Genomic DNA, 17,993 nt, shown 5'->3' on the forward strand with positions numbered 1-17,993 from the left:
GCTCTAGCCCTCAGCCATGGGACCTTTGCACATACCAGTGCCTCCCTTTTCAAGTCTGTTAACTTCCTCTGGCAACTGCCCTGACTCTATACTGACCTGCACCAGCCCCAGCCTCAGGCCCAGCCAAGTTCCAGGCAGCCTGGCACCCTCCACATCAGCCAGGCCTGTCCCTCCTCCCTATATCCCATTTGGAACCATCCGGCTCTCTGTGACACTAGACTAAGTGTCTGCTGCCCACCACTTTTTAAGTGCCAGGAAGGCCCAAGCTGGATCTATTTTCACTCACCATTAGGTCCCTAGTACCAGGACAGGCATGAAGCCGGCTGCTTAGGAAAGAGGGAACGAGTGAGTGAAAGTGACAGTGCACTGTGGAGGGTGAGAAGCAAATGCGGCAGCTCCTGAACCAGCTCTGCTGTTTCCTAGCAGGATTACTCAACCAACCCGCTCCTTACTGTCGTTGAGCCTCAGTTTCCTCAAAGGTCCAATGGGTGCAATAAACGCCTACTCCTGCCAGGGCCTGCAGAGCCTTGTGAAGCTAGAGACGGATTACATTAGGAAAAATGCTCTAGAGAAGACGTAAAAAGCTTCGTTTTTTCTCTAACAACACAACTGAAGAGTATCTGTTTAGAATTTCAGGACTTTTTTTTTTTTAAGTAAAATAAAAAACACCAGATGGCTTCGAAGTACGCAAATGTTGGGCCCGTTCTCGTGACCTTCCTCGTGAGACCCAGCCCAAAGTACAGGGGGAAGGGGAGGGAACGGCTGGGAACCAGGCGGGGGAACGCAGGCCTCTGTGACTCACGGCGGGGCCAGATTAGGGCTCCCGAGATTAGGCCGGCCGAGAGCAGGCCAGCTGCGCGAAGAGGTCAACCAGCGCCCCTCTGGGAGGAGGCGGCTTCCTGGGTTCCCCCAGCTTTGCTCAATACTTGGGCAATCCCGGCCTCCGACTTCCGGCTCTGCAATAAATCCCAGGTTCGACTTCTGACACCGCCTCGGCCGCCCAATTTTGGCAAAGTCCCTTTCCATCTCTGAGCCTACCTTGTGCTACGTCTCTGGTGCCCTGAGAGGAGTCTGGCACACAGAGGGGCGCACACCCGGAACACGTGTTATTATGCCCGACGTTGTACTCTGTGACTTACACAGACTGCCTTAAACAACATTACGACCCGGGAGGTAGGTTCCATTGTTATCCCTATTCTACAGACAGGAAGGCTGAAGCGCAGAGCGATTCAGTCCCCTGCCCAAGATCCCACGTCTACTCACTGGTTGAGTCTGGGTCTAAACTCAGGAAGCGTGCTGCCCCCACCAGCCCCTTTCCAGAATCTAACGCCGGACGCCCACGTGCTACAGCCGGGACTTGCGCCTGGGAGCCGCCCCTAACCCGCTGCCCAGACTCCTGGGGGCCAAGTGCCCGCCGTTGTCACGACAACCGGGGGCCAATGGGAAGCGGGCAGGCGGGAGGAGGCCACGCCTCGACTCCGCCCATAGAGGAGGGCTACGAGCTATAAGGGCCAGAGGCCGCGCGGCGGGAGCTAGAGTCCAGGAGCGCGAGGAGCGCACGGGGCTATCCAGTGTCAGCTGAGCGTAGAGGCCCGGAGCCGGGAAGGGCGCGAGGAGCGGCCAAGATGTGCGGTGAGTGCAGCGCCCACCTGCGGCCCCCTCCGTGGCGGCCGCGGGTTCCGACGCCCCGGCCTCTCAGAGCCTGGGCCCAAGAGCCGGGCCCTGGGGACTGGAGGCGGCGCGAGATGGGGGCGTCGATTTGCCCTGGTCCCCGACAGAGGGGCTTTCACGGGCTGGGCCTGCCTCCCCTTGCCCCGGCCGCCGAGTGGGTGTCCCAGGGAGGGGTGAAGGGGAGGGTGCCCAACCCCGTTCTCGAACCCACAGAGGGGAGGGAATTGGTCCTGTCCTAGGCCTGGACCCTCGAAACACAGAGGTGTGTCCGCACCCCATGTCCAGTGAGGAAAGCGCCCCCAAGTCGCCCACAAGGCGGCCAGGCGCAAGCTAGCGCGCATCCCGGGCGCGGGGTGCCCAACGCGGCTCTTAGCCCATCGCGAACACCGATGAGAGGCGACCACACCTGCACTGTCCCCGTGGTGTCTGGAGCAGCCCCTGGTGCGCTCGGGAAGGGCCTGTGCGTCCTCCTCGCGTCCCAAAATGAACTTCTTGTACCGAGAAGGGTTGATTCCGGATTGCCGCCTCTTCGCTGGAAAGAGCTCTCGGCGAGGCGCGGGGAAGAAGCAGCACCTACCGCCGAGCTTCGGGCGGAATCTGGGAGAGGGAGCCCTGGACTGGGAGCGGGGTCGGGCCCCGGCGTCTCGAATACCGCGGTGACTGGGCGCGGTCCCTCAAGGCTGCGGGACGGTGGGGAGGGCGGCCCGGCCCTGCGCGCACATCTGCAATTCCTTACTCTCCTTGCTGGACCGCCTCTGCTGGCTGGGGAGAGGGCCGAGAACTTCTGCTGGGACAAAAGGTCACTGTGCTTTTTTTTTTTTTTTTTTCCTTGAGTGGGATTCAGTTTCCCATTCCAGCCTCCTGTGGCTGGAGGACCTGGTGGAACTTTTGAAGCCATGAAAGGCCTCTGTCTGACCGTGCTCAGGGCTGCTGGGGTCGGGTGTGCCAGCAGTGAGCCGTGGGCCAAGGTCTGTACAGGCCTTGTTTCTGAGGCCAGGCGCTCCTGAAAAAGTGAAAAAGGACTGACTGACCAAGGAGCAGACAGCTGACTTTTGGGGTGCAGCCTCCCCCAGGCCAAGCAGACATCAATTTAAATTCCTGAACCCTCAGCAAAAATGTCAGGACTCCTGGGCGTCATTGGTAATGTACACATAGGGCTGCCTGTAGGCATTCCTGGGGAGAGAGATAAGGCAACGGTGGCAATTTTGCCAAGAAGCTTTGGGTTCCAAACTCCTTAGTGTGGCATTCAAGGCCCTTGGCCACCTGGTGGTTTTAGAGCCAGACTGGTGCGCCAAGACCCTCCCACTGGGTCTGCCCCTCCAGCATGAGCAGCTTCCCTCCTTCCTCCTCTCAGATGCCCTTCCGCCCCTACCACCACCCTAGCCATCCTGCTTCCTATGTACATCCACCTTTCTCTGTTGTCCTTCTGAGCCTGGGGGCGCTCAGACTCTCAATTCTGAGTCTGTTCTGCTTTCCTAAAGGGCTGCTGTGTTTTTGGCCCCTAGGGAAAGGATGAGCTTTGGTTTGTAACTACCTGTGTCCTCCCAACAGGGCTCCCTGCTGGCACACCCCACCCTCCAGCCCTCAGTGAAGTCGGGGAGTCTTGTGGAGTTCCTGCATGGGAAAGTTATTTCCTTTTCAAGTAGCCAAGAGAAAGTCTCAGCTGGGTGCTAATGTGCCTTTGACATCTTTCTGACACTTGCCTGAGCACCCCTTGCACAGAGGAAGCTGTCCTGGGCTCAGAGCTCAGAGCAGCAGATGGCTAAAATTGAACCCATTGGTTTGGTTTGTTTGTGGTGTTTTTTTTTTTGGATTATGACCTGTGTATATATGGCAAGTGATATTAGTTTTCCTTTATGTTTGTGTTCTTTTGTAATGAATTTATTTAAGTTTTAAAAACTTTGGTCAATTTTATAGAAAAATATTAAAGAAATGATTGTGCATTTGGTACAAGGATAGTGCAAAAACTGTGAAGGTGCTTCTGGAATAAAGCACTTACCCTCTTCACTTTACATTTGGGGAAATTGAGGCCCAGAGAGGTCTGTGCATACCGTTGTCTGTTGTTTTAGGTCTTTTCTCTGGACTGGCTGTAGCCCTGCTGGGATTTGCCACCTTGAAGCCACCTCAGAGCTCAGATCTCTGGGGCTGGTTCCGCAGTGGTCAGCAGGGGTTGAGCTGAAGGCCTTTCCTTATCAGTTCCTGATGACCGGGCTCAGAGTGCCTCCTGCTCTCCCTTGTCTTTGCTGCTTCTCCCACAGGAAGCTGGACCCAGTTCTAGGTGACCCTCCACACACTAAGCAGATCACCCTCAAAGTTTTAATGAACTGAGAGTTTATCTGAAGCGACACGTAGGTACTCATGGGTGGTTTTGTTGACATCTGGGAATTGCTGGCATTTTGCTGACTTTCTGCTGATAAAAAGGCTACTATATTCCCTCTCCCTCCCTCCTTTCCCCACTCTAGAGAATAACTGCTCCTGGAGAGGCCCTGTTTTCCAGGCCCTGGAGCTCTGTGGGCATGGTCCTCCCCTCAGAGAAGGGGCAGGTAGTTGGAGGGGCAGTCCAGAGGCTGACCAGGGACGGAGTAACTCATGAGGTAAATGCTGCCCTAGAGGGAAGACCTAGGGCACGAGCTGCAGCCTGGCAGCCCCATGCCAAACTGGCAGCCAGACATCTTTCTGTTTGGTGCACAGAATTTAAACTTTGTGTTTTTTTTAATTATTGTAGTTACCAAGTAACACAATTGGGAGATTTCACATAAATAGGTAGGACTTTGACTTCTCTTGAAAAAATCCGAAGATGAGCAACTCTGAGTCCATGTTTCTGAATAGTTTACAGTGATCCCTGGGATGACAGGTGCAAGCTCCCCATTTCTCCCACCCTGACCCAGCTGCGCCACTCACTGATGGTACCTGATGGCCCCCATGCAGTCTGAGGTTGGGACCCCAGCACAATGGAGGCAGAGACACTGACTTTCCCCAGAAGAGAGAGAGGGACCTGGGAGAGTGTCACAGGCCTGATTTCAAGTATGAGCTCTACAGAGAGAAGAGGGTGATAGGTGTGCCAGGCTGAGGGCACAGCATATGCAAGGGCATGGCGGCATGCATGCTTGGGGATGTGACAAAAAAGATCGCGTGTCCCGTCTATGAATTCTTAAATCTTCCCTGTCCTTCATTACTACACTTAGTCATCTATGAGGCGGGAAAAAAGGACTTGAAGAAGAAAAAATTCTTAGTTTTTGCTAGAAGGTAAAGCCCTTGCCTTGAATTCATCATCTTTTGTATTAGCTCCTCTGGCTGCTGTAACAAATTGCCACAAACTTGCTGATTTAAAACAACATAAATCTATTTTTCTCACAGTTCTGGAGACTAGTTGTCCAACAATCAGTTTTACTGGGCCAAAATGGAGGTGCCAACAGGGCCCCACTTCCTCCAGAAGCTCTAGGGGAGAATCTGTTCCTTGCCTCTTCCAGCTTCTGGTGGTTGCCGGCATTCCTTGGCTTGTGGCTACTCATTCCAGTCTCCTCTTCCATGGTCACATCACTTTCTCCTCTTCCATATTAAATCTCCTTCTGCTTCCCTTTTATAAGGACACTTGTTATTTCATTTAGGGCCCATCTGTATAATTCAGAATAATCTCCCATCTCAAGATCCTTAACTTAATCACATCTATAAAGACACTTTTCCATTTACAGATACATTCTAGGAGTTAAGACCTAATTTTTTTTTTTTTAATATACATTTATTTATTTATTTATATTTATTTTTTGGCTGTGTTGGGTCTTCGTTTCTGTGCGAGGGCTTTCTCTAGTTGCGGCGAGCAGGGGCCACTCTTCATCGCGGTGCGCGGGCCTCTCACTGTCGCGGCCTCTCTTGTTGCGGAGCACAGGCTCCAGACGCGCAGGCTCAGTGGTTGTGGCTCACGGGCTTAGTCGCTCCACGGCATGTGGGATCTTCCCAGACCAGGGCTCGAACCCGTGTCCCCTGCATTGGCAGGCAGATTCTTAACCACTGCGCCACCAGGGAAACCCAAGACCTAATATTTTTGAGGACGATTATTCATCCTGCTACAGTTGGGTTCTTGCTTTCAGATACCTTCTGCAAGAATAGTCCAGTGTTGCCAATCCCAGATGGCTACAAGAATGTTGACCAGAGGGCTACCAGCATCGCCTGCACCACACACACCCAACTCCTCTGGTCCCAGTCATAAGGTGAATGTAGGCATCCGTTAAATACCCCTTCCTTCACTGGCATCATGCCACACACCCAGATGGACCAAATAGTGTTCATACTTTCTCTAAAAGTCAGTTCCCATGTCATATAAATATCGTGCATCTTGCTCTCCATGTGTGTACGTGATACCCTTCCCACTCATCTCTTCTCTGCAAGAAACAGGCATGGTTTTATTCCCCAGAATCAAGAGGGGCCAGGGCACACACACACACACACACACACACACACACACACACACACACAGTGTGTTTACTGCACAGCAGTCTTTCACGAGAACTTGTCAAATGCTTACGGGGGCTCACTTGCCTCTTGTCTTAGGTGAGGAAACAGCAATCCAGGGAGATTACTTGGCTCGGGAGAGCTCATCCTTTTGTCCCAAACTTCTTTTGGCTCTCAGAACCCTGTCATATTTGACACTCCCTTCCTCCTTATAACAGTTCAGTTCATGGGTGGATGCCTCAGAAGAGACTGGACTGGAGCTGATGGGGCACAGACTCTGGGGTCAGGACGCCTGGCTTGTTGCCTCTCCAAGCCACAGGAGCCTTGAGAAACAGAGCCCCCTACACAGTAGTGTGCAGATAAATGTTTAACCACCGGCTCTTTGGTTTGCCAGTTTCTATGGTGTGAATACTCTCACCATGGCTAATTTCAGGTCACCAGCATGAGGTCCCTGAGCATGGAGTTAGGAAGAGATGCACACAGTTGGCTCTTCGGAGCCAGTCTTAGCAGCTCTCTAACACCCCTGCCCCTACTTATGGGACTTTTGTGGCACTCTCTGGAGGGCTGCAGAGAGGCCAGCTGGGCGGCCAGCTGGGCAGGGGCTCAGCACGGCCTGCCACCCTCCTCCACATCCTCCTCCTCCTCCTCCCCATCATCGTGCCATTTCCCCATCAGTCTTATTCATCAGGGGTTTCCCGAGTTCTGAGAAACCTTCTGGAGATTTTGTGATATAAGATTAGTAAATAGTGCTTTTAAATTGAGGAGTTATTTTTATATTTAGCAAAATTTGCTTATAAAGGAATAGTAACTTGAGGTTACAAACACTCTTGGGAGAACGTTCTGAAGATTCATTAGGTGCAAAGCCAAGTAATTTAATCTAGTCATCTGCCTCTTTTTAATTTTCAAAGGAAATATTTCACTGGAAAAAAGAAGTCTGGCTTTTTCATAGCTGAATTTGGCAGTTTGAACTTCTTTTTTTTTTCTTGAAAGTTTTTTTTAAGTACAATTAAGAGTATTTGTATGTTGCTTCCCCTTTGTTTTGGTGAAACCCTAACGAGACAGGGACACCAGGAATTTTCTATTAAAAAGAAAAATGCCTTGCCCACATTTACTGCAGGAAGCAGAGTCCCCTGTTATCTCAGGGATTAGAGTGTTGTGGCAACTTTAACCCTTGGAGTCCCAAGGAGGCCTGAAACAGGGTAAGGCTGTCCCCAGAAGAGCCAACCCCCTCCTGACCCTGAGCCAGGCCTGGGGACTCCTCTGCCTTTGTGAGAGGACCCAGCTGTGCGATCTCCGCCTTTACTCTCACTTCTGTGAGGAAGCAGCAGAAATTGTCCTTCCCACTTCATGAATAAAGTGGCCTTCCCCAGTCTGCACAAGGGAGACCTGGACATCCAGAGAGGCCATAGCTTCCTTTTGCAGCCCTTGCTCCTGGCCCAGTGGCCTCCCCTTCCTGGGGGCCTCACCTGGAAGGGTATACTGCCCACCTCCCCTGGCATGCCACACACACACTCACACACCCAACACACTCACACACACCTGACACTCAAGCACAAACTCATGCACATAAACATACTCTCACACACATACACACTCAACACACATACCTGACACTCAAACACACACATACACACACACACACACACACACACACACACACACACTCAGGAATGTAGCTCCAGTGGAGCGAGCCCTACCCTGTATGAGGTACAGGTGGTATCTCTGCCTGGGACTGTTCGCCCTCAATCACAGTGAAGGCAGTGTCTTTCATTGGGAAGCTGATCCTTGGAAGGATGGAGAAGTTTTCCAAAACGATAGGCACAGAATCATAATGTGGACCCTGGCCCACCCACTGTAAACTTAGACCTTCTTCCCTCATCCTCCAGGCCCCAAACAACCCCTCCCCCTATCCAATACCCTGAGCACCCCAGGGGTTGTAGAGAAGGTTCCAGGAGTTCAGTGATCCTAGTTCTGGCTGGGAATCCAGAGACATTGCCCATCTTGTCATTGTCATTATCTGTCACTTGAAGGTCAAAGCGCCCCTACCTGCATGGATGGACCTCTGTGGTGCTTTTGGTCCTGAGTTCCTATATGATCTCTCAAGCCATATTTGGAGGGAACATTAGAATTCCCAGACCCCCAAGGTGGGCTGGGCTAAGGGACCACAGTCCCCTCTTAAAGGGCTCGTGTCCATCCTGCATCACGTCTGCAGTCTCTTCTGGAGTCCCTCTGAATTTATCTGGGTTTTTCTACCTTTGGAACCTTTTCTCACTCACTTTTCCCATCAGTCTTAAGAGTGGGACCCTGAAAAGCTGTTTCAAAGCTCTGAATGCTAGGATGGCAGTGTAGGCAAGGGGTATACACTGAGCTGCAGTGGTTGGGCCAAGACAGCCTCTGCCCCAGGGCTGGGCATCTCTCCAACCAGCTTGGAGGTATTTCGCCATCCCTCTTGGGCAAGGGAGGTGTGTAGTGGGAGCCAGCCTTGCTGTGGTTGGCTCTGCCCTGTGGGGAGGGGGCTAGATGGGAAGAGAAAGGTGGAGTTAGAAGCAGGAGTGTCCCGGGGAAGGAGTGACCTCCCAGGGGTCAGGGGAGGGTGTATCAACATGGTCTGGACCTCACCAGGGGAGCTCTGAGTGTGTCCATCAGGGGCCAGATGGGCATCTCCCCACGGGCCAGGCCCCCTCTGCAAGCTATTTCTCATCCCTTGGAGTAGGATTCTAAGACAGGTCTTATGCTAATTTGGGGGGCAGCAGTGATGAGCCCCCTGCAATCAGGTAGACCTGGTTGTGAATTACTCAATTCTTTGGACTTGGAGCCAGAGATGCCCTGTCTGTCCATGGGAACCACAGCCTGGATATAGGCATTGTGAGGATTAGACAAGATGAGGTTCTGAAAGTATTGGCACATGGGAAGGCTTCATGAGTGGTGATAGTGGTGGTTGTGATTTACTTTGCAATCCCACCCAGTGGAGTTCTGGGATCCTTCCCCAGGACCTGGTTCATTTATCTAGAAGGCTCTCCACTCCAGTCCTAGGGTCCTCACCGTGCATGATGGTTGGGGGTGGGTAATGCTGGGGCATATACGCCTTTGTGCTTGAGTGTCTTAGGGTTACCCTTAGAGCAGTGCCTCACTGCCCTGGTGAAAGGAGCTAACACTCAGGGACACCAGACTCAGCACTACCCACCTCTCTGGCCTTTCTGTCCCTCGTGCTTACACTTGGGGGTTCTCTCTTTTTGTGCATGGTTGAGGGTGGCTGTCTCCAGCCCAGCTCAAAGGTCACCTTCTCTGATCAACACCTCCCCCCCAATCCATTCATTTATTCATGCATTCATTCATTCAAAAAGTAGTTACTGAGCACCTAAAACGTACCAGGCTCTGCGCTGGGTTCTGGGAATATAGCAAGGAATAAGACAGATAAACAAGACACGTGTGGTCTCCATCCTCACGAAGGTTACAATCCAGTGGGGAGTCAGACAAAAGACAAGAAGGGAAGTGCTATATAGGAAATAAACAGGGCCAAGTGACTTTTTAAAAATCGGGAGAGGAGAAGGCCTGTAATAGGCCGGGTGGGTGAGCTGTCGGCCACCTTTGCAGAGAGCCGGTCCAGGAGCCTTCTGCCCCTTTCCCACCTCTCAGCTCTCAGCCTCTCTGCCTGCAAGTCTCCCGAGGGGTCGGGTGGTCCCTGTGCATCATGTCCTCTCATGACTCGCCCTGCAAGGCCCCCTGACTGGTCCATCTCGGCACTTCACAGCACGTAGCACAGTGGTGAAGCCCCTGTGGGCCAGAGAAATGTTTATGGGATGATTTACATCTTAATCAATCTGTAACCAGATCACACATTTGGTTTAATCATCATTTCCCCAAGTAGAAAGCCAAAAATAAATACCAGTAAACTGGTACTATTTTCCTTGTGGTTTTATTTAATGATAATTTCTCAAGGGCTTCCCTTGTGCTGTATACATACCTGCATCTGTGCCGCGTGCTCCCCAGGAGGAGGAAGCTCTTTGCCTGCTCCATTTTCACAGATACAGACACTTACTATGCGGCAGGCACTGTTCCTCTTGCTTTACAAAGACTCCCATGAATTCTCACAACAACCCTAGGAAGTAGGTGCTGCCATCACCACGCTCCACTGGGAGTTCAGTGACTTGCTCCAGGCCACACAGAAGCAAGGAGTGGGCTGGGATTTGAAATCAATATTTGGCGAAGGTGGTAGGCCGTAGCTGCCACCCTCTGTGCTTCTTGCTGTCACAGACCAGTGAGCAGGCGAGGGCGGAGGAACCCAGGCGGGGTGACCCTGAGCCTGTCTTTTTACGCATTGGACCGTGTGCTCAGACTGCTTTCTGCCTTCTTGTGGCTGTTGTCCCTCCAGGTGAGCAGAGCTGGGGAGCCACGTTGAAGTTGATTGGGCTAGCTGACAATCCTGTACCCACCACTCTCTAATTCATATAGCGGCACATGGTAACATACTACATACAGGCACGTGGCAAAATATCCTGACTGTACAAAAAGGACACATGCAGTGGGAAAGGAGTTTCTGCCTTCGGTCCAGCACCCTCGTCAGTGGCAACCACTGCTCCTTGGGTCTTCCAGAAACACGCTATGTGTCTCCCTGCCCCACCTTGGGTAATTTACAGATGTTCTGCAGGCCACTTTTTTCCCTTGACACATCTTGGAGATGTAGCCTGTTTTCCAAGAGAACACACAGCTTCACCGTGTTCTCTGTATAGGGCTGCCTGCATGTGGCCCTACAGTGGCCACGTGTGACCGTGCCATCACTTACCTGGGCCCTGCCAGGCATCAGGCTGTCCCCAGTCTTCAGCTACCACAGACAGCGCTGAGCAACTATCCTAATGCACGCACACTTGAATCCCTGCACAGATATCTGTTGGATACATTCCTAGAAGTGCAGAAGCTTTTTTCAACAGATGTGTACATTTTAATGTGAGAGATTGCCAAATTGCCTTCCAAAGAGAGTGTACAAATTTAAACTCTCACTTGTTGTCAAACTGGTGGATCTTTACTGATTTCATAGGTAAAAAATGGATTCTCACTGCAGCTTTTATTGCAGATGAAAGGGATTCCAGAAGGGAATTCTGATATGAATAGCAAACAAAATTCCTGGGAAAGCAGCTTTATTCTATTTCATTATTTTGTTAAATAGTAAGAGCACAGTATAGGTGCTGTTTTATTCACTTTCATCTGGTGGCGTGCAGGGAGAATCCAGCCAAGAGGAGAGAGGAGAGAGACAGTGCTTAAAAGAATTTACTGAACAGAGGTTGGTATGCAAGAGATTTCATGTTAAAAATTAGATTTATGCCTTCTTGCGCAAAGACCTTGAAAACCACTTCTTGGCAGCCCCTCTCACCACAGTAATCAACCAAACGGTGCTTGAGTGGCTGCCAAGCCTCCCAGCTGGGTGTGGACACAGCTGGTGGTCCTGATGGCAAGGACCCTTTAGCCGTTCCAGCCAGTTCCAGCCCACCAGGGGCTCTGGCAGCAGCACCTCCCACCAAGGCGGCTGTTCTGGGTCTCAGAGCCAGAGATGCATACGTGCCTGACGTGAGTTCAGAAGTGAAGTTTGGCCCAGAGGATGGGGAATTGCAGGGGAGAATCGGCAAACATACAGCGCTCTTGTAAAAGAATTTCGGATTTAAAAGAGTTGGTGTTTTTCCTTTCAAAACATTTAAAACAATTTATGCATATATTTGTTTGATGACCACCTCTCATTCTGACTATAAGGATCATATATGTTTTATTTTCCTTGATATTTGTAAGACCTAACAGAGTGAATGCCACGTAGGAAAAAGCCTCTAGATATTTTGAAAAGAATGAATAAGAGGATGAATTCTGGCCAAACAAATAAATAAAAAGAAGTTGGAGAACACAGTAGATTGTATATAAAACTATGTATTATTTTTTTAAGGCATAAAGCCAACAAAGAAGACAAGGCCACTGAACAAAATAGAATAAAAAAATATATATCTTTTATTCCATGCTTATGGGAGAAAAATAGACAATAATTTGACTTTTGGAAATATACATTGTCTCCCCTCAGCCCTCCCCCCCCAAAAAAAAAGAGTTGGTGTATGGGCCTTTGTGTCATCTGCAATGCCTGTTAGCTCCCCTTTGTGAGGGTGCAGGTATAACTCTAGAACAATTCCCAAGGTGCCAGGAGAGTTTTGCAGTTTAAAAGACTACAAAAATGGTTTGTGAGTTGCTCCATCCTTCATATAGCCATCTCCCATAGCTATGTGCTCTTTACATTGACTGGAATTTGACGATATCCCTCCAGGGAACTTCCTGATTTTTTTGCAGAAAAATTAATGTTATAGAAAGTTTTACCTAAGCACAGATTATGGTGATGGCTACACAACTCTGTGAATATACTTAAAAACCATTGCATTGTACACTTTAAATGGGATAATATTATGGTATGTGACTTGTATCCCAATGAAGCTGTTAAAAATTTACATTAAAAAGTAGCTGTCTTTTTTTTATATATATATGTAAGGTGACAAAAATACATCCTCTGACCAGAAGTGTTTAGGTTTGAAGCGTAGGGTAAATTGTGAGCTCTTGAAGCACAGATGCTCAGCTGGGGAAGCGCTTCTCACCTGACCTGGAAGACAAAAGTAGCTGACTGCCAAAATTACCCTTGGCCATTTTTAAAAGAAAACGTCTGTAACTGCTCAGAAACCACAGTGTGCGTGTTTTTAAATATAAACCCTGCCCCTTAATACTCGTGTGCAAATATATCCTGTGTACAGTAGCATACAGTACCTAGGAATGCAAAATATAATTTTTAGCACTGTATAATTTCATCACCTTCTTTTTTGACTGTGTCTAGATTAATTTTAGCAAGTTACATTTCATATGATGTGACCCTACTTACTGCTTAGGAATATAATATTTACTTTAATCATTTAGTTTAAATCATTTAGTTTAATCATTCATTCAAATATACTATATTGACTTGAATATAATCTAGAGACATTACAGATATTACAGAGATATGACATGTGGTTTGCTGTATAATCGCGATCATCCCTTAGTTATCTGCAGGCAGGTTGTCCTCTCCAAGGTTTATCTCTGGCAAATTTTTTCCCCAGTTTTATTGAGATATAATTGATGTATAACATTGTATAAGTTTAAGATATACAACATAATGATTTGTATATGTATATATGTATTGGTATATGTTACATATATATGTGTATATGTATATACATATTGCAAAATGATTACCCCAATAAGATTAGTTAACATTCATCACCTCACATAGCTAAAAGTTTTTCACTGTGATGAGAACTTTTAAGATCTACCCTCTTAGCAACTTTCAAATATACAATAGAATATTAACTATAGCCACCATGCTGTACATTACATCACCAGAATTTATCTTATAACTGGAAGATTGTACCTTTTGACCACCTTCACCTAATTCCGTCACCTCTCATCCCCCAACTCTGGCAACCGCCAATCTGATTTCTTTATCTATTGAGTTAGTTTTTTTGTTAGATTCTTTATAAAAGTGAGATCATACAGTATTTGTCTCTCTCTGTCTGACTTATTTCACTTAGCATATTGCCCTCAAGATTCATCCATGTTGTCACAAATGGCAGGATTTCCTCCTTTTTTATGGCTGGATGATATTCCATTAATATTACATATATAGGGCTTCCCTGGTGGCTCAGTGGTTAAGAATCCGCCTGCCAATGCAGGGCACATGGGTTTGAGCCCTGGTCCAGGAAGATCCCACATACCGTGGAGCAACTAAGCCCATGTGCCACAACTACTGAGCCTGCGCTCTAGAGCCCACGTGCCACAACTACTGAAGCCCGTGCACCTAGAGCCCGTGCTCCGCAACAAGAGAAGCCACTGCAACGAGAAGCCCGCAACCAAGAGTAACCCCCACTCGCTGCAACTAGAGAAAGCCCGCGCACATCAACAAAGACCCAACGCGGCCAAAAATAAATAAATAAAATTAATTAATTAATAAAAAAATATTACATATATATTCCATGGCTACTTTATCCATTCATCCGTCAATGGACACTTAAGTTGTTTCCATGTCTTGGCTACTGTAAATAATGCTGCAATGAACATGGGGGTGCAGGTACAGGTATCTGGCAATTTTTAAATTTTGCTCAGACCTTTCTGTCATCCCAGAAAAATGTAGAGAAAACTTAAAAATACTAAAAATTAAAATTGAGAAAATAAACCTTCTTTTAACCCTATTCATCCCCGAGGCAGTGCTGCCCAGAGGTTAGGATCATTTAAGTCCTAAAATCAGATCTCTTTGGTTCCACTCCTGACTCTGGGCCAGTTCCAGAAGGTAAGGGGAGGGTAATGGCAGGTCCAACCTCTAAGACTGCTTCGAGCTTTGATTGATACCTGTGTAGCAATGCTTAGCCCAGTGCCTGGCATATACTGAGTTCTCAATAAGATGAGTCCCTTTTCACGATCCATACTATTGCTTCCCTGCTTAATACAGATTCATGGTCATTCTATCCACATACATTTATTGAACAAGGACCATGTGCCAAGACGCCTGTGACCTTGTCAGGGGATGTAGATGTCTCAGGATGTAAGAGCAGGTGAACACTTCTGGCCGGGGCCTGGACAAGCCTGCCCTGGGAGGTGGGGTTGGAGCTGAACTTTGAGAAGGGAAGGTTTTCCCGTGTAGGGCAAAAGGACAGAGGGGTAATGGGATGGGACACTCACAGAGCAGGATAGAGACAGACCAAGGGTCTGTAGTCTCAAGCAGGGGAGTGGAGGAGTTTGGAAAGAACCAACATGATGACTGTTTCTTCCTATTTGGGAAAATATTATTTTAATATATGAATGCAGAAAATAAAGCCAAACAAAATCTTCTAGGCTGGTGGGCCTCCCTTGAAGATAAGGATTCTCTATGAGGCCAAGAGATGATTTTATGTTTGCTGTCGTAAAAGTAGTGCTTATTGATGGTAATGCTCCAAGCAGTAGGGCCAAGTGGAAAGTGGAGCAAAGGCCCCAGCCCCTGTTCCTACCTGTCGCAGGAGGCTGGGGTGACCTCCTTTTGACTCTTCTCAGGTGTGTTCTGTGCAAACCAAGGAGTCCACATAGCGGGGACTTCCAGATGGCCCTAGGTGGTTGCTTTGTTTTGCTGATCTTTTCTATTATAAGTGTTGCCACAATGAAAGGCGTCTTCTGCGAGTATGTCCATAGGAGAAATTCTCCACGGTGGAATTGCAAGGCCATGGTGTGTGCGTGTGTTCTTCACATGCTTTGTGAGTCCTTTTGTCACTGCAGGAGGGCTGCATACAATGTCCTTCTAGAAGCAGGAAGGGAGTTCTGCTCTTCTTCCATTATGCCTGGGGAAGGCCACACCTTCTTCTGCAGGCAGCCTGGAAGCCCTTCAGTGATGCGCCTCCAGTGGTATCTGTTTCCCCAGAAGTGTTTTCTTCTAAACATGAACCAAGTGTTTTGTAAACATATGGTTTTCCCTTCTTTTAACAGGAATCTTCGCCTACATGAACTACAGAGTCCCCCGGACAAGGAAGGAGATTTTTGAAACCCTCATCAAGGGACTGCAGCGGCTTGAGTATAGAGGCTATGACTCAGCAGGTAGGCTCTGCAGGCTGCTGCCATATAAACATAATGCTTGTTCATTAAAGAAATTTGAAAATTCCTATAGAAAAGTAGAAAGAAAAAACAAGGGTAAAAAAAATATCTATCGGGCTTCCTTGGTGGCGCAGTGGTTGCGAATCTGCCTGCCGATGCAGGGGACACGGGTTCGAGTCCTGGTCCGGGAAGATCCCACATGCCGCGGAGCAACTGGGCCCGTGAGCCACAACTACTGAGCCTGCGCGTCTGGAGCCTGTGCTCCGCAACAAGAGAGGCCGCGACGGTGAGAGGCCCGCGCACCGCGATGAAGAGTGGCCCCCACTTGCCGCAACTAGAGAAAGCCCTCACACAGAAACGAAGACCCAACACAGCCAAAATAAATAAATAAATAAATAAATAAATAAATAAATAAATAAAAATTTAAAAAACAAACAAACAAACAACTCACATTAAAAAAAATATATATATCTATCAAAAGCAGCCCCCATCAATATGTGTGTCCCTCCTCTGGTCGTCTGGGGTCTGGGGACGGTAGAGGTGTCATGCAGATATTTATTGTTTTATCTAATTATAATTATGCAATTCTGTAATTTTGTATTCTTCTTCTTTCACTTACCTTGTTTTTTTCCATTACCCTAAACACTTCCTAACATAATCTTTCTAAGTGGCTGCACAGTCCTCCACTGGATGCCTATCTCAGAGTTTACTCCTTCATCCACATAACAGGTGGATATTTAGTCTGTTTCCCATTTTTAATTAAGCAGCCTTAGGAGAAAAAGGAGAGCCAGATAACTATATATTCCTATAAATTCTTAACAGAAAGCAAGTCAGATGAAAGATTGCAGGAACACTAGTGCAATGGAAACACCAGCTAAAGTAGCAGAATGCAAAGTGCACAAATGTCCTTAAATGAGCCCGCTGCCTTTGGCGGCAGACCTGGTGGCACCTCTCCCGCAGGCAAACTCCAAGAATTACCCTGGTTAGAAGCCGAGGTGAGGCAACCACAGCCTGGGTTTCAGGCACATGTTCCCTGATTGCTGGTTAGCACTGTCTCAATCACAGCCTCCTCTTTCCAAGTCAATATCCTAACACCGTCTAGTTCTCTCCTGGGCAGCAAGCCTGGGGAATAAGAACTAATAAATCCACAGTACTGTATAGCCCTCACCCAGGGTCATTCCCTGTAATGAAGCATGGGAGACAAAACTTAAATTCCAATACAAAAAAATCATGTTTATGTTGCAGGTGTGGCAATCGATGGAAACAACAACGAAGTCAAAGAAAGACATATCCAGCTAGTCAAGAAAAGAGGAAATGTCAAGGCTCTTGATGAAGAACTTTACAGTATGTGAAAGACATGCCAAGTCAGAGTAATAAATGCAGCCTGGGTCGCTTTAAAATCTTTAATTCCAACAGCATTGGAGACTAAAAATATTAACCTGCCCAAGCATGGAAAAATAGGAGGGTTAAGTCCATGTTGCAAAACTGTTTCCCAGAGTGTGGGATGGTTTATTTCAGGTGATGGTGCGCTGAGAATTTTTTTTTCAATATTTAGTACTTATGTATTTTAATTTTTGTGGCAAATGATACTGCCTTTCCATTTATGGTAGGGACCTGTAATTTTCTTTTTAAAGTAAGTTTATTTCAGTTAAGTGAGTTAGGTTACTGATAAGTACTAATTAAAGCAAGGGTCTGGCAGAATTCTCCAGAATGGGGCCTTTGTGGTTGATGGTGGGATGTACTTTTGGTGTAGCTGATGTGTCTTCATGTAATGAAGTCACCTCATGTAACAGTACCATGTCAGTGCTTAAAGTGCAGCAAACTTATTTTTCCTTCATCTAGAACAGGACAGCATGGACTTAAAAGTGGAGTTTGAGACCCACTTTGGCATTGCGCACACACGCTGGGCCACCCACGGGGTCCCCAATGCTGTCAACAGCCACCCACAGCGCTCAGACAAAGGCAACGGTATGTAGTATAGCCTTGCTCCCCTGTCCTAGTGGTTGTGCCTGGCCCTGACCTGTGCCAGGGTTGATCCACACCCACCACCAACTGGCTTCTCAGCGTCCCTGTCTTCCCCGAGTATCCAAACTGTTGGCACTGGGCCCTAGAAAGGAGGCAAATTCAACCTGACCCCTGGATAGTGCTGACCCCGCAGGCATCCACAGGAAAACAGTGGCGCTTCCCATGAATGCCTTTGGCTCTGGGCACCCAGCCTGAGTGGGACTTGGTGGTGTAAAGGGTTGAAGGCCTGGGCACTGTTCCTC

At 48.3% G+C, this 17,993-nt stretch overlaps 1 protein-coding gene across 1 annotated transcript in view; it reads left to right on the top strand.

The window, feature by feature from the left end:
* Positions 1 to 1,533: 1,533 nt before the first annotated feature.
* GFPT2 (glutamine-fructose-6-phosphate transaminase 2) overlaps positions 1,534 to 17,993 on the top strand; it is a 47,748-nt gene continuing 31,288 nt past the window's right edge. Inside the window, exons 1-4 of the mRNA XM_068536495.1 lie at positions 1,534 to 1,632; positions 15,622 to 15,729; positions 16,972 to 17,070; positions 17,569 to 17,694. Of these exons, the coding sequence (XP_068392596.1) occupies positions 1,626 to 1,632; positions 15,622 to 15,729; positions 16,972 to 17,070; positions 17,569 to 17,694 (340 nt within the window). The 5' untranslated portion in view covers positions 1,534 to 1,625. The remainder of the gene's footprint in view (positions 1,633 to 15,621; positions 15,730 to 16,971; positions 17,071 to 17,568; positions 17,695 to 17,993) is intronic.

This window comes from Eschrichtius robustus, chromosome 2 (assembly GCF_028021215.1).
Source record: "Eschrichtius robustus isolate mEscRob2 chromosome 2, mEscRob2.pri, whole genome shotgun sequence".
In the NCBI taxonomy this organism is placed as follows: Eukaryota; Metazoa; Chordata; class Mammalia; order Artiodactyla; family Eschrichtiidae; genus Eschrichtius; species Eschrichtius robustus.